The 15,542-nt window shown below is 46.6% G+C and overlaps 1 protein-coding gene and 1 long non-coding RNA gene across 2 annotated transcripts; one reads left to right on the top strand and one right to left on the bottom strand.

Moving 5' to 3' along the window:
• The first annotated feature begins 5,390 nt into the window (after positions 1 to 5,390).
• On the top strand, positions 5,391 to 6,149 carry LOC120677589. Its single transcript, XM_039958742.1, has 2 exons — positions 5,391 to 5,642; positions 5,725 to 6,149. Exons 1-2 carry the CDS (start codon positions 5,456 to 5,458, stop codon positions 6,033 to 6,035), a joined length of 498 nt encoding a protein of 165 aa, XP_039814676.1. The 5' UTR covers positions 5,391 to 5,455; the 3' UTR covers positions 6,036 to 6,149.
• A 2,360-nt stretch (positions 6,150 to 8,509) lies between these two features.
• Positions 8,510 to 9,387, bottom strand: LOC120677588. The gene is made up of 2 exons (XR_005676368.1): positions 8,972 to 9,387; positions 8,510 to 8,895 (listed from the first exon to the last, which is right to left on the bottom strand). It is a non-coding gene; the product is annotated as an uncharacterized LOC120677588 (long non-coding RNA).
• Positions 9,388 to 15,542: the final 6,155 nt, after the last annotated feature.

The following is a 15,542-nucleotide window of genomic DNA, read 5'->3' as shown; positions in this document are numbered from 1 at the left end:
AATGTAGCCGTAATATGTGTCCTTTTGTCCATTATTGTCCGTGGCATCCATACGAACACCGCTGTTTTGGTTGGTACTCTTTTTATCTTGGGCTATCGTATAAAATGTGCTTCCATTTATCTCGTACCCTTGGTATGTTAAGATATTCCAAGATGGTCCCCTAGCCAATAAGAACAGTTACTCACTTATATCCATGTTATGTATTAGATGCTTCCGCAACCAGCTGCAGAAAGTGTTCATGTGCTCACGTGTAATCCATGCCTCAGACTTTTCTGGGAAATTGGAGATCAGAATTTTCTTGTGTTCCTCGATATATGGGTCAACCAAGGATGGTTGTTGAAGAACCGTATAATGCGTTTTCTTGAATGAGAAATCATCTGTGCAGACATAAGATTTCTTTCCTAATGTACCCTTTCCAGTTAGTCTCCCCTCATATCGCGATTCAGGGACTCCAATCGGTTTAAGGTCATCAATAAAGTCAACACAAAAGTCAATGACCTCCTCAGTTCCGTAGGCACTAGCGATGCTTCCTTCTGGACGAGATCGATTACGAACACATTTCTTGAGTACCCCCATGAACCTTTCGAATAGGAACATGTTGTGTAGAAATACTAGTCCGAGGATATCAATCTCTTTCACAAGGTGCACTAGAAGATGTGTCATGATGTTGAAGAAAGATGGTGGAAATATCAGCTCAAAGCCAACAAGACATTGCACCACATCATTTTGCAGCTTTATCAAATTCTCCGGGTCATTTATCTTCTGAGAAACTGCGTTGAGGAAGGCACATATCTTCACGATGGTTAACCGGACGTTATCAGGCAGAATCCCCCGCAGCACAACCGGAAGAAGTTCGGTCATAAGCACATGACAGTCATGGGACTTGAGATTTGTAAATTTCTTCTCTACCAAATTTAAGATCCCTTTTATATTGAATGAGTATCTAGATGGAACCTTTATACTGCTCAAGCAGTCAAACAAGGTTTCTTTCTCTTCCTTGCTAAGAGTATAGCTGGCAGGACTTAAGTATTGTCGTCCATTATCTCGCTATTGTGGATGTAACGCATCTCGTTCTTCCATACATTGCAATTCTTGACATGCTTCTACTGTATCTTTTGTCTTTCCGTACACTCCCAAGAATGCTATCAGGTTGACGCAAAAATTCTTCGTGAGGTGCATCACATCAATTGCAAGACGAACATCTAAGACTTCCCAATATGGTAGCTCCCAAAATATAGATTTCTTCTTCCACATGGGCGCCACTCCGTTTTCGTTCGGAACAGGTTGGCTACCAGACCCCTTTCCAAAAATAACTTCTAGATCTTTTACCATGTTGAAGACGTCTTTACCACTACGGTGCATCGGTTTTGTTCGGTGGTCCGCTTGGCCTTTGAAATGCTTGCCCTTTTTTCGTACCGCATGCCTGATGGGAAGAAACCGACGATGAGCCATGTATACAACCTTCTTACAGTGAGTCAACCATATATTATCGGTATCATCTAAACAGTGTGTGCATGCTTTGTATCCCTTGTTCGAATGTCCTGACAAGTTACTAAGAGCAGGCCAGTCATTGATCGTTACGAACAGCAATGCTCGTAGGTTGAAGTTTTCCTGTTTGTATTCATCCCACATCCGTACACCTTCATCGCCCCAGAGCAATAAGAGTTCTTCGACCAATGGTCTTAGGTACACATCAATGTCATTTCCGGGCTGCTTTGGACCCGGGATAAGCATTGGCATCATGATGAACTTTCGTTTCATGCAGAGCCATGGTGGAAGATTGTACATACAAAGAGTCACAGGCCAAGTGCTATGACCACTGCTCATCTCACCAAAAGGATTCATGCCATCCGTACTCAAACTGAACCTTATGTTTCTCGCATCCAAATCAAATTCAGGGTACGTTCTATCTATTTTTCTCCACTGTGACCCATCAGCGGGGTGTCTCAACATCGACTCTTTCTTGCGTTCCTCTTTGTTCCATCGCACCAACTTAGCATTATCTTTATTTCTAAACAGATTCTTCAAACGTGGTATTATATGCGAATACCACATGACCTTCGCAGGAACTCTCTTCCGGGGAGGCTCCCCCCTCGACATCTCCAGGATCATCTTTTCTAATCTTGTAACGCAATGCACTACATACGGGACATGCATCCAAATTCTCGTACTCGCCTCGGTAGAGGATGCAGTCGTTAGGGCATGCATGTATCTTTTGCACTTCCAATCCTAAAGGGCAAACAAGTTGTTTGGCTTCATACGTTGTGGCAGGCAATTCGTTGTCCTTAGCAAGCATTTTTTTTAACAAGTTTGAGTAATTCACCAAATCCCTTGTCGGATACACCATTTGTCGCCTTCCATTGCAGCAACTCCAAGGTGGTGCCAAGTTTCTTCAATCCATTTTGACAATCTGGGTACAACAACTTACGGTGATCCTCTAACAACTTCTGGAACTTCAACCTCTCCGTTTCACTCTCACAGTCTGCCAGCACATTGTGCAATGCCTGCCCCAGATCGTCACTGAGATCATTTTCTGCTACATCTACTTCGGGCTCTTCCATGGGAATATTGTCATCGAATGCACCGATTCTAGCATTCCCGAGAAAGTGGTCGTCAAAATCTTCTTCTTCATTGTCTTCCATGGTAACCCCCTGTTCTCCGTGCTTCGTCCAACAAACATACTTCTCCATGAAACCATTTGCGAAAATGTGGATGTGTAGGATTCTTGAAGATGAGTAATCCTTGTTATTATTGCAATGAACACACGGGCAGCACATAAAACCATTCTGCTTGTTTGCCTCAGCCACAAACAAAAAATAATGCAGACCATCAATGAATTCTTTCGAACGTCGGTCAGCATTGTACATCCATTGCCGGTCCATCTGCATTTTAAATAAATTGATTTGAATTCTTTACACATATCGAATAAATAAAATATATCAAACCTAAATTAAACTAAATGTAACATAACATGAATAATTAAAAGATATGCAATATCCATCATACATCTTGATTAATTAAAAGGAGTACTTAATCCATTACAGAACATAACAAAGGAGTACTATACATGAAACTTAAAAATTTGGACAACAACACATATGTTTTCAACCGTCCTTGCGTTGGAACGTAGAATGCTCTAACGGATTTCTTGCTGGCGCAGAAGAAGATGGCAGAGCTGAAACCTCTGAGTTTGGTGGTGACGAACCGTAACGCCGCAATAAATCCTCAAGATCAAACAGAGGTTCCTCGCCCCTTGACATGCATTCTCTATATTCTTTTTCCAAATAATGGAGCGCTGCCCTATGAAAAGCACTAGGTTTTTTGGACCAACGACCTACTCGAGTTGTGCCCTTCTCTCTAGAAGGACAATGATCACCCCCACCGGCGCCACTCCCTCCAGCTGCTGAAGCCATATTTTACAGAAAAATACCTTTATTTTCCACAAAATTATAAATTCTTACCATTACAATGCAAAAAAAATTTACTATTACAATTACAATGATCAGATTAATAACTCTTGCAAATAACAATGAAATCATATAAAAAAGACGAAATGTATCATTAATCCTCAAGAAATCTCTAATTAATTGAAAGAAATCTCTATAACTTCTAATTACTTTGACACCCTTCAGTTCCAGGAGTACACTCTTTTCAATATCTAGAAACCCTCTAGAAGAAAAATAAACATTTATTTCTGAAAATGTATATGTCAGTAACCTCAACCCTGCGGTGATGACACTGCCTTTCGGGGGGGACACGGTGCGGTACAAGGATGTCTCCAATCGGCCAGTCGCAGCACCAACAGCACTTGGCACAGGCAGCGTGCTCGTTGATATGCTCTCAGTACAACAACGGCCATGCTGACTGCGTCAAATGCTGTCTTCTTATCAATCGGAAGTACTGGTGATGCGACCAACCGATTCGCGACGTCCTTATAGTGCATCGTGTATCCCCAAAAGGTAGTGCCATCACCGTTGGATGGAGATTAACGACGTATACTTGTTTCGAAATAAAGATTTTTTTAGCTTCTAGATGGTTTCAATGTGAGCCTGAATAAATACATCACTAGAGTGTCAAAATAATCCATTCATAATACAAAAAATTCTAATATACTCATTTCATTAATTCATTCATGAATACAAAAATCAACTATCCACAATATGATCATATATACAAGTACATCACATGAAGTGTCTACACTCATTCTAAAAAATTTTACTATCCACGTACTCATCTAAATCTAAAAGAAAATCACACCTACATATGCAATCTAGCTAAATGTCCAAGAAATGAGGTAGCTACACATTTTCTCTATTTCTAAAGCATGAAATGAGCTATACAAGCCAAGGAAGAAGAGAAAAACAAGCCCCAAACCTTTAGTGCCGATGGATGGACGGGGAATCAAAGATCTTCACAAATGTGGTGAAGAAATGAGCAAGAACTCCTCTCTTCCGAGCCAAGAACAGCAAGAAACAAGTGAGCTGAATGGCTCGGGCGGGGGGAGAGGGAAGGGGATAAGGGGGCCAAGGCCTTTTGTCCCGGTTGGTGCCTCCAACTGGGACAAAAGGCCCATGTCCCCTCTAGCCGTTGGACCCAGGACAAAAGCCACCTATTGTCCCGGGCCCAAAGGCTGCCGGGACAAATGGCTTGGAACAAAGGCCTATTCTGTAGTAGTGTATTAATTTAAATATGTTAGTTTTATTTTATCTATTGATGAACTTATTCTTTATATATGTTAATTTACTCATCTCTTATTAAATATTTATATAGGACCAAAATATTTATTTATATTTTCATATATTTACTTATTGATACATTTATTTATATAGTACTTATTAAATATTTATATTGATGAGATATTTAATTCCATGAGCCTTAGCCACGTGAATAGTTGTTTTGTTTACAGGGATTAAACTTTAGTCCCTGTTACATCAAAGAGAATCTTAGTATTTAGAAGTATTAAATAAAATATATTTACAAAATTTTTTGTACAGATGGGTGCTAATTTGTGAGATGATTAATTACCCTCATTAGATTCGTCTCACGACTATATGGATTATTAATTACCCTCATTAGATTCATCTTGCGAATTAGCACTCATCTATGCAATTAGTTTTATAATTAGATGCACTCATCTATGCAATTAGTTTTATAATTAGATTTATGCAATTAGTTTTATAATTAGATTTTATTTAATATTTTTAAATAGTAAGATTCTCTTTAATGTGCTTAAATAGTAAGATTCTCTTTGATACGATAGGGACTAAAGTTTAGTCACCGGATCATCCTGCACCTCACAAGTCTTCCAATTTCCCTGGCACAGCCTGCTAGCTAGCTGGGCACACTACACCTATAAGTACCCCTTCATCGCTCAGCACATATGCAACCATATCTTCGTACGTGGCAAGTTAACTTGTAAACAGTAATTTGCACCGACTGATCACTAGCTAACACGATGGTCGCCAGCAGCATCACCGAGGAGTTGGCGATGGCCGCGCCGGCCGAGCTGGTGTGGAAGGCGATCTTCGCGACCTGCGACGAGTCCTCCCTGCGCAACCTGCTGGCCGGCGTGGTCGACGGCGTCGTGAAGGTCGAGAGCGACGGCGGGCCCGGGAGCCGCTACACCCTGAAGTTCGCCCCAGGTGGAGTAACTAATAACTTATAATTACGATGGCTTGTCGCCGGGAGTGATCGGCCGGCCTGTAATCTCTCTCTATAATGCAGCCGTCGGCGCAGCGCCGGTGCTCCTCAAGTGCCGGATGGCGGCGCGCGACAACGCGGCGCGCGTGATTAGCTTCGACGAGGTGGCGATGGAGGGCGGCGAGGTGGCGGCGGCACAGTTCAAGTCGCAGGTCCAGTTCAAGGTGGAGCCCGCCGGCGCGGACGGCTGCGTGATCAAGATCGCCGTGGAGTCCGAGCGCCTCGACGGCACACCGCGGTCGCTGGCAGATGACCAGGCGAAGCTGACCAAACTCTGCGTCGACCTCATCAAGAAGGTGGAGCAGAACATCGTCCCGCGCCCCCAGTACATATAAATATATAATAACCAAAGGAGGTGAGATCCTTTGTTGTGTTTCCTCGATTGTGTTTGTGAGGAGAATATAGTGTCTTAAGTTCACGACCAGAAAATAAACGAGACCAATGTAGAAGACAGCATCGATCACGTATCGAGAAAACACCTGAACCGTAGCCCCGTAACTTCGCTCCGGTTAGAATTTGAACCCGAACCTTTGGGTGTTATTCAGGTGCTCTAACCACTAGGCTAGAGGAAAATACCCAATGTCATGAGATGGAAGCAGTCAGGTTGACAATCAGACTTTGTCGATAAGATATATTTGATCTATTAGCTGTACATGTTATTAGCTGTGTTGTCTGAGTGGTTAATTAGTATGGCTACTAGCTGGTCTATCATGAGACCCAAACATGACCTCAGCTAATTCGTAGTAGCTAACAGTTAGATGGATCTCAGGAAATTCGATGATAATAGTTTTCTTTCTTGAGAATGGTTAACATTTCACAGTTGAGAAAAGCGTCTTGGTTTGAAAACAGCCGAGTCATTCAAAAAAGAAGGTTTACTCAGGTTCTTTCATTCAAAAAAGAAAGTTTACTCAGGTTCCTTTACCAAACAAGTTCTACTTTGCCCTGCAGCGAGTCATCGTCTAAAAAGACTCTCCTTGCTGCGTGCTACTAGAATTGTTCGATCAAGATATATCGCATCTAAAAAACACTCTTAGGATAAAAATAAATAGCAATAGTCGTCGCTTTTCTCTCTTCACGAGCAACTGCTCACCGGAGCCCGCTTCTTGTTCAGAACCGCCACTAGTTGCCTGCACTTTTGCAAAAGAGCCCCAGGTATGAAAACAAAGCTCCTGTTATGTTTGGTGTATTGTTCCATGTATATGCTCGTTTGATTCATAGAAGCTACGCAGTTTGAGGATTCTGTAACTGACGACGTTGAAAAATAGGAGTTTGTTGATGGCAAGTATCCCTAAGACATATGCCTTTAATTACCGTTGGTTAAAACTTACTTTTATGTGCAACCTTTATTTTTTTATTCTGCATCAATTTTGATGGGATCCAATGTTAAGGATGACTAACATTGGTACACCAATACCTTGTCAACCTGGGTTATGTTTTTTTTTTGTCGAAAACACAGAAGAGCTGCACTCCGAGTTACACTCTGCGTCACAGCTTCGAGCGCTGGCCCACCTTCGGTTAGATTACATGATAAAAGCACGGGCTTAGGTACACAACACATAAAATGACTACTCACTAAACAAACAACCAAGCTTCGTCGCATGACGATCAAGCCAACAGGAATGGCTTGCGCCTGCTAGGCGTCGCGCACTCGGAATCAACCTGGGTTACGCCACTACAAGAAAAACAATCATTCGTCCCTGCACCTTAGTACCGATCATAATTTAGTCCGGTACTAAAGTTGGCACGAAGCCATTTTAGTACCGGGTCCAAATTTGAAAACTGCCAGAGCCATTTTAGTACCGGGCCACTTTTAGTACCGCGGTTGGTGTTTTAGCCCGGTACTAAAATGACGCGGCCATTTAGTACCGGCCAATTACACCGACCGGTACTAAAAGGTGGCATTAGTACCGGCTGGTGTTTTAGTCCGGTACTAAATAGTCCTCCATGGGTTACTTTAAAAGGAATGTATCTCTCCTTTAGTCACATGTGATGTGTAGGTGAGATGGTAGGGAAGTAACGCACGAGGTCGGAGATCATCGGTTCGAATCCTCGATCTCCCAATCGAGAGATCCATCTGAGACGAAGAGAAATGACCAACTTTCTTTACTTATTCAATTAAACCAAGGATTCCTTATGCAAGCAGATAGCAACAACCATTTCATCAGACATGCGTATTTTTTATTATCCGGTGGATTTACATAGTTTCATTAATGCAAATTGTTCGATGTAGTTAGTACTCAGGTTGTTCGACGCTCAAGAATTCTTATTTAGGCTGTTCATATCATCTCATACATAGTGCTTTGATCTAAGATTGCAATTCTTCCATGTTTCTGCAGTAGCATATTTTCCATGGAGCTAGGGTCCAAAATAGGAATCAACTAGTGTTTCCAAGACTCTAGCCCAGCCAATCCTGTTCCACTTAATTCTCTCCCTTTTTCATTGCCACATATCTTTACGACTAAGGAGTGGGAAATCTTTCTTCTGTTAAACAAATCAAATGTTTCATTTCATCCGGGAAAAGTCACCTCTTTTCACTACCACTACTCCAGCACCCCCCATCACCGCTGGTTTGGGGGGCGTTGGATTTAAGTCGATGGTGATGGGAGAGGCCATCACCGCCGGTTCTGGAACCGGTGGTGATGGGAGACACATCACCACCGGTTCAAAAACCGTTGGTGATGAGTCCATCAACCGTTGGTGATGGGTGCTCATCACCGCCGGTTTGTTTCTTGAACCGGCGGTGAAGACCTTTTTTCCATCAAAAAAATATTTATATATTAATATTGCACCACCTTTACAGCATATATAATTAAAGCAGTAGAATTCAACTAAACAGCTTGTACATCAAGATTAAACGAAGTCCATACATCATGATTAAACAAAAGAGTCCATACATCAAAATTAAAACGAAGAGTCAATACATCGAGATTAAAACCAAGAGTCCACACATCAAATATATTGTAATGTTTGATAAGAACGAAGTCCATACACCAAATATATTGTAATCTTTGATGAGAACGATACGGTCTATGCATTACACCTAGATTATGTGTACTTAGCTCCATCACCTTGACAGGAGCAACCTAATTCATCGAGCTTGGTAATAAGAGATCGACCCTTGGGCATCTTGTTCCGACCTTGTTTGGGCCTACAGGCAACTAACACCTTGGTCTCTTCCTCATTCTGAGCTGCCACCTGCATATATATTAAACAGTTATTTCCTACAATTGATCCAATTAGAAGAGCTCACATATATGCGATAATAAATTACCTCATCATTGCCATTGAGGTTTAAGTATGCAGAAGGGCTTCCATCCCCTTCTCCACCCTCACCCTCACCATTACCACAAGCCCCTCCATCCTTCTCCGCATTAATCTCTGCTTTGTTTCCCACAATAAGACTTGAATCATGAAAATCGCCCTATTATGCATGCATATGAGTAAAGAAGCTTGGTTTGCTCAAATTCCATTTTTGTATGGCAAATCATAGAAAGGATAAGTAGAAATAATATGAGCGTGATTGTGTTGACCTCACCAAAAACATTACCAAGTTTCTGTTAAAAACATATCATAATATCCTTTCAAAGATCAACACAATGGCAGGCACAGCACCAAGTCAACATGTTCATCCCCAAAAAAAAAAAAGCAACGACACCCCACGAACAAAAAAAAAGAAGGCAACACAGGGTTCCAAAAAATTGTCCATAATGTATTTCTGTTCTAATTAGTGCCACAGAAACAGAGAAGTTAATATTGTGCTTCGTGTCTAAACCTAATACTGTGATATTTCAGAGCTGCTGTTGGCCTTGCTGCCCTCCCTGTCCCATGCATTTGTGGCAGGTTCCCATCCATCAGTTTTGGACAAACTTGCACATACTATCAATTTGTGTGGTTTCTTAGTCTCATGAAACAGTGATCTCTTCTAACAAACAGTAACAAACAGATCTCACAGGGAAGAAGTAAAATCAGCATCACTATCATTTCAGCAGCAGCAAACTGTTTGATACATTTGGCCTGGAAGCAGCATCACTATCACAGTAACAAACTAGATTAACACATGTTGGCCTGGAAGCACGAACTCTTTCCTAAACATTTATGGGGTTCCAAAGAGTCCATTTAATACATTTGGAGGCACGGATAGCTTTGCTCAACCAAACCATTTAGTCATCATATTACAATTAGGAGATGAAGGCTTAAGGTGCTCATTACTGGAGGACTGGGTGTATGCAAGTCAAGAAAAACAAAAGAATTGCATTTTCTTGCAGTGTCTCCTATAAGGCTATAACACACTTATCCACCAACATCCTCGAGCTAGCGACCAGATCATGCATGGAGAAACAGCCTATCTTCTCAGGCCCTCAACAATTCAGAGATGCCTGTATTTTCTTAAACGACCAAAAAACGACCAAAAAACTGATTACCGAATAATTACCGTTTCATGACACCATCACAAACGGTTCGTGTGACGAACCGGCAGTGATGAGGCACATCACCGCTGGTTTCAACGACCGCTACGGCCATCAACTTTGGAGCCGGTGGTGATGAGGCATCACCGCCGGTTCACTTTGAACCGGCGGTGATAGCCCGTTTACAATAGCTAATTCTCTAGTAGTGTACTATAATTTGGGATTAAGCGAGGCACTTAAAAAAGTGCTGAGAGGTGGGCGGCCCGCCTCTGTTAATGGTGGCCGGGCCACCTCAGTAAATGCTAGATTAACAGTGACGATAGGTCTGAGACGTTTGCTATAACCGCCTCAGAAAATCAATTTTGACCACCTCAGTTAAGTTTACTGTAGTAGTGTTCTCCACAAACAGTGTTTTGAGGACCTAATCTGCAAGATTCTTTCTGAATTCTGAAGGTGACAAGATATAGTGTGTGTTTGTGGAGAGATAGGAGATTATGTGTTCCTCACCACCCGTCTAACTCCACACACCGTAAAGTGTACATTTAATTTCCTCCTATCATTCTACTCAAAGTGGTGGGACCTCTATGCGGCGAATAGATTCATCTGTCTCGAGGGCCGCTGCTTCCTCCTGGCATCTTTCAAAAAAAAAAAAGATTCGTCAGTCTCAATAACAGCTGCTCCCTCCTGGCATCTTTCACAAAAAAAAAAAGACATTCGTGTGTCTCAATGACACCTGGCCATGTCAGCATACCGGAACTGAGGGACACCGACACTAGCAACCTGCCACTCCGGTTCTCGCATTCCTATTCCCTTTCAATTTCATCCCCTTTGTTAAGGGAACAATAAAAATTTATGAGCTTATGAGCCCTACGGAATGTTCGAAGGAAACATAATTTGGCCACTAATTCTAACCATCTGTCCATCAGTAATTAAATTAATAACTTAAATTCTGTATGGGAAATGGATTCATCAGTACCCCATGTTCTCTTCGTACCAAAAACCGATGCTCCTACTGTCGTTTAGCCCCTACGCTGGCAAGCCACACCGCAAGAACACAACGCCGCAGGTCGTTGAAACCCCAACCCCTACTGACTGTCCACTTGGAGATCTATGCCCTAGATCTGATCAAGCACTAGAGATATCGATCATCCCTAGCTATCTGCCTGCACTTTTGCAAAAGAGCCCCCGATATAAAAACAAAGCTCCTGTTATGTTTGGTGTATTGTTCCATGTATATGCTTGTGTGATTCATAGAAGCTACGCAGTTTGAGGATCCCATGTGTGACGACGTTGAAAAATAGGAGTTTTTTGGTGGCAATTATCATACGACATATGCCTTTAATTACAGTTGGTTAAAATTTACTTTTCTGCGCAATTTTTATTTTTTATTCTGCATTAATTTTGATGGGCTCCTATGTTAAGGATGACTAGCATTTGTACACCAATACCTTGTCAACCTAGATTATGCTTTTTTTTTCTCAAAAACGGAGGAGAACTGTGCTTCTTTTCTATTAAGATAGAAGAAAACAGTTTATAGTTAAACTTCTTGCGCTAGCCCACGTTCGGTTAGATTAAATGATAAAAGCCCGGACCTAGGAACACAACACATACAATGACTACTCACTAACAAAACAACCTAGCTTCGTCGCAAGGAGATCAAGCCAGCAGAAATGGCTTGCGTCTGCTAGGCATCGCCCCACCCAGGATCAACCTGGTTTATGCTTTGCTTGTTTGCTTATTAGTTTCTATACATGGGTCGGTCATGTTGGTTAATCTTATATAAAGGGTGCCAGCCACAAAAATATCCAAATTATTATAGAACTAGCTACATATATCACCCTCATATGGAATCATGTTCAAATAGGATATAGCTCGTTAACGGGTGAAAACAGCTTGGGGGCGAAAATGAGCAAAAAAAAAACATGTCCTACAAATCACAGGAGAACTAAAACAGACCGACGATGCCCATCACGAAAAAGTCCAAGTTTTGTAAAAAATGACTATAAATATCACCACATATGAAATCATGTTCAAACGGGAGGAAATGACTCGTTAACGGGTGAAAACGACTAAAAAACATGTGCCATAACTCACAGAAAAAAATATAACAGGCTGACAGTGGCCGCCACAAAAAAAAGTCCAAATTTTAAAGAAGTGACTATAAATATCACCAATATGGAATCGTGTTCAAACGGGAGGGGACGGCTCATATACCTCCGTGTACTTGAAACAAAACTATTATTTGAACTAGTATTTTTATTTGAGCACACGATTGTGATGCAACAAAGTTGATACTTGAGAGCAGTGAAGTACACCGTAAGTGCATAATGGCTGAAAAGTCGCAACCATGTTCTATCTGTATTATAGCACCGATCAAAGTAGGGGCTGGCAGGCAAGCATGCTCATGCTGTCATGCACATTCATGAGCATTGGTCCCTCGCAGACAAAGCAGCGAACAACTGGTGCGCAGCCTCCGGTGACATGCCTAAGGAGGTAGCTGACGAGCGGAGACAGTGGCATCGGGGTCAGGCGTGCGTACCTTGCAGAGTAGCCTGTGTGGACGCGCTGCGGCCATGGAGGCGAGAGCGTGGCGAAGACGAAGGCGAACGTGATCCCGGCGTATGCAGTGGCAGCCCGTCGAAGGTGAACGGAGGCGACGCCTCTGTGTCCCGTGGCTGGACGCGCGCACTCCACGGGTGTCGCGCACGAGCTAATCCTCCGCGTCGACGCCGGTGGATCTCCAGAAGATCCGGGTCAGCCATCAGCGGCGCCGACGATGTCGTTACATTTCGCGCCCGGCGAGCAGGAAGCTCGTGGTGACGACGCCCCCGGCAACCCCGGAGCCTCTCGTGGCTCGCGGTCGCAGCGAAGTGCCACAGCCTACAGGACATGGGAAGTCGTTCCAGACTGGCAGGCCGACGCGGCGGCGCTCCGGCTAGCCACGGCACGCAGCGAGAGCGGCGTCGCGACCACGACCAGGGCTGGACGGAACGAAACGACGCCCGGGGGTGGACGGTATTTGAAATACCGTCCAGCCCTGGGTCCTTGCCAGCCGTTAGATAGAGCACGCACGGTCCAGATCAGTCGGCCGAGATACGCACAGGCAGATGCAGGGACTTTGGGTCGTCGTCCTCAGTCGTCTGGCTGGCAGCGCGCCGGAGCTGGGTGGCCGCGCGGCGGCGGTGCTCGAGCTCGGCGGCGAGTGTCCGCCGGCCGACAGCACCCGAGACGCCGCCCAATCAGCTCTGGGCAAAGCGCCCGTTGGCCAGACAAGGGGAGATATGGCCGGCCGGCCGGCTTCGGTAGACCACAGATGCGCGCGGTCGCCAGCTCGAAAGTCGAACCACGTCGCCAACTTCGCCGGCGCCCAGCTGCCTTCGTCCTAGTTCAGACTTCAGAGTTCAAATTGGCATTGGCTATGCGTTCCAGCCAAGACACTCCCATTTTCAAATTGGCATTGGCATTACCGGAAGTCCGACGATCGACCGCGGCGATGGCATCCATCCAGGACCTCTTTTGAGCTCACCGGCCGTCTCATCACCTGCCGGGCAGTCATCTCGCCGGCTGCCTGCACTGCAAGAACTAATCCTCCAACTCTAGGTCAGTGGAGAGACCCGCCAGAAGAACTGGGTCATCGTCGACGTCGACGACGTCGTGTCACGCCCAGCGAGCAGGAGGCTGCTGGTGGGCGGTGGCCATTGGCCACGCCACCCCCGGAGGCTCTCATCCCTCGCGGTCGCGGCAAAGCGCGAAAGGACGCTGGAAGTCGTCCCAGACTGGCTGACCGGCACGACGGCGCTCCGGCGAGCCAAGGCATGCAGCGGAGGCGGCCTCGCGGCCACGGTGCAAACGACATGCCGACCGGGGGTGGACGGTAAACGAAATACCGTCCACCCCAGGATCCCTGATTGCCATTGGATTGAGCACGTGCGGTCCGGATAGGGGGCATGGTTCGCACGCCCAGGGACTCGGTCGTTGTCCTTGGTCATTTGGCAGGCACGGGCGCTGTATGCTGTTGCCACGCGGGAAGACCGCTGAACGGCGCAGCGGTGGTGCTCAGGCTCGATGCCGAATCTCCGATGATCGACGACGACCTCGACGACAGCGCAGCGGCCGGCGGCGGTGCTCGGGCTTGAGCTTCTCAATCGGACGGAACGGGTCGAGGGCATGCCGCCGCAGCCGATGGCGAAGAGGCGGCATCGGTGTTCCCCGAGCAACGGCGCCGCGGACGCCCCTGCCGTGTGCGAACCCAATCGATCTCGACGCGACGCCGCCGTCTCGAGACGGCGCGAGCGGCGGCGACTCGTGGCTGTCTGCCCCCCGCGCGCCTCCACGCCCATAGTGGCTCTGGTGCAGTGCTTCTCGCTGCCCGCTGAAGCTCCGCCGGCGACAGCATTGCGAAAACCAGCATACCGCTTCCCGTCCGCCGCGACGGCGCGAGTGGCGGCCGCGTCCACAGCAGTCGACGACGGCTGATGAAGCAACGTGTGTGGCGGCGCGGGACGACGACGGCTGGTGTCCTCACGGTGCAGTCCGTTTTCAGAAGCTGTTAGCTCCTTCACCGGTGCGACGTGCACGCCGTGGACTTGGTCACCGCGCCGCGCGGCGCTCCAAGTGCCGGCAGGGGGTGGACGGTATTTGAAATACCGTCCACCCCTAGGTCCCCGCCAGACGTTGGATCGTCCACTTGCGGTTCAGATCTGGCGAGATTCGCACGGGCAGGCGCTCGGTCATCGTCTGGCAGCGCCCGGGGAGCTGGGCGGCGCCGTGCTGGAGGCCGGATGGTGGCAGCGCGATGCAGCGGCGGTGCCTGGGCTCTGTGCCGACTCCGCCAGCCGACGACGCGGGAGACCTCGCCGCTTCATCGTTCGAGAGGAGCTTGCCCGGTCATCTGCAGGTCTGGGCTTGGGAAAGGAGATGGCAGCTGGCCTCGGCGTATGCGGTGCAGATCGCCGAAGACGACGCCCCTGTGTTCCCGTGGATGGACGCGTGCAGCCTTCTTGTATTGCGCACGAACTAATCCTCGACGTCGAGGCCGGTGGAGAGTGGCGACCCGCCAGAAGAACCGTGTCAGCGTCGAGGACGTCGTCCCAGACTGGCATGCCGGCGCGGCGGCGCTCCGGCGAACCACGGCATGCAGCGGAGGCGGCGTCGCGGCCACAAACCAGGGGTGGACGGTAAATCAAACTGCGACGGGGGTGGACGGCCATTGGATCGGTCACGTGCGGTATGGATCGGACGAGATTCGCAGGCGTAGGGACTGGATCGTTCTCGTCCTCCGGCCATTAGGCAGGCGCAAGAGCTGGGTGGGCCATGCGGGAAGGCCGGACGGCGCGGCGGCGGCGCTCGGGCTCGATGGAGAATGCCGGGCGATCGACGATGACCTCGACGGCGCCGCGGCGGTGCTCGGACTCGAGCTTCGCTTCGGACGGAACG

This window comes from Panicum virgatum, chromosome 6N, assembly GCF_016808335.1.
Source record: "Panicum virgatum strain AP13 chromosome 6N, P.virgatum_v5, whole genome shotgun sequence".
NCBI lineage: Eukaryota > Viridiplantae > Streptophyta > Magnoliopsida > Poales > Poaceae > Panicum > Panicum virgatum.
Note: the sequence above shows the minus strand (reverse complement) of the source record. Positions and strands in the feature narration are given on the sequence as shown.

What these genes read in the sequence shown, in the direction of transcription:
- LOC120677589 (XM_039958742.1), top strand. Translation starts at nt 5,456, where the DNA reads ATGGTCGCCAGCAGCATCACCGAGGAGTTGGCGATGGCCGCGCCGGCC. An exon ending in CACCCTGAAGTTCGCCCCAG is followed by an intron (nt 5,643 to 5,724) that starts GTGGAGTAACTA and finishes TCTATAATGCAG; the next exon opens with CCGTCGGCGCAGCGCCGGTG.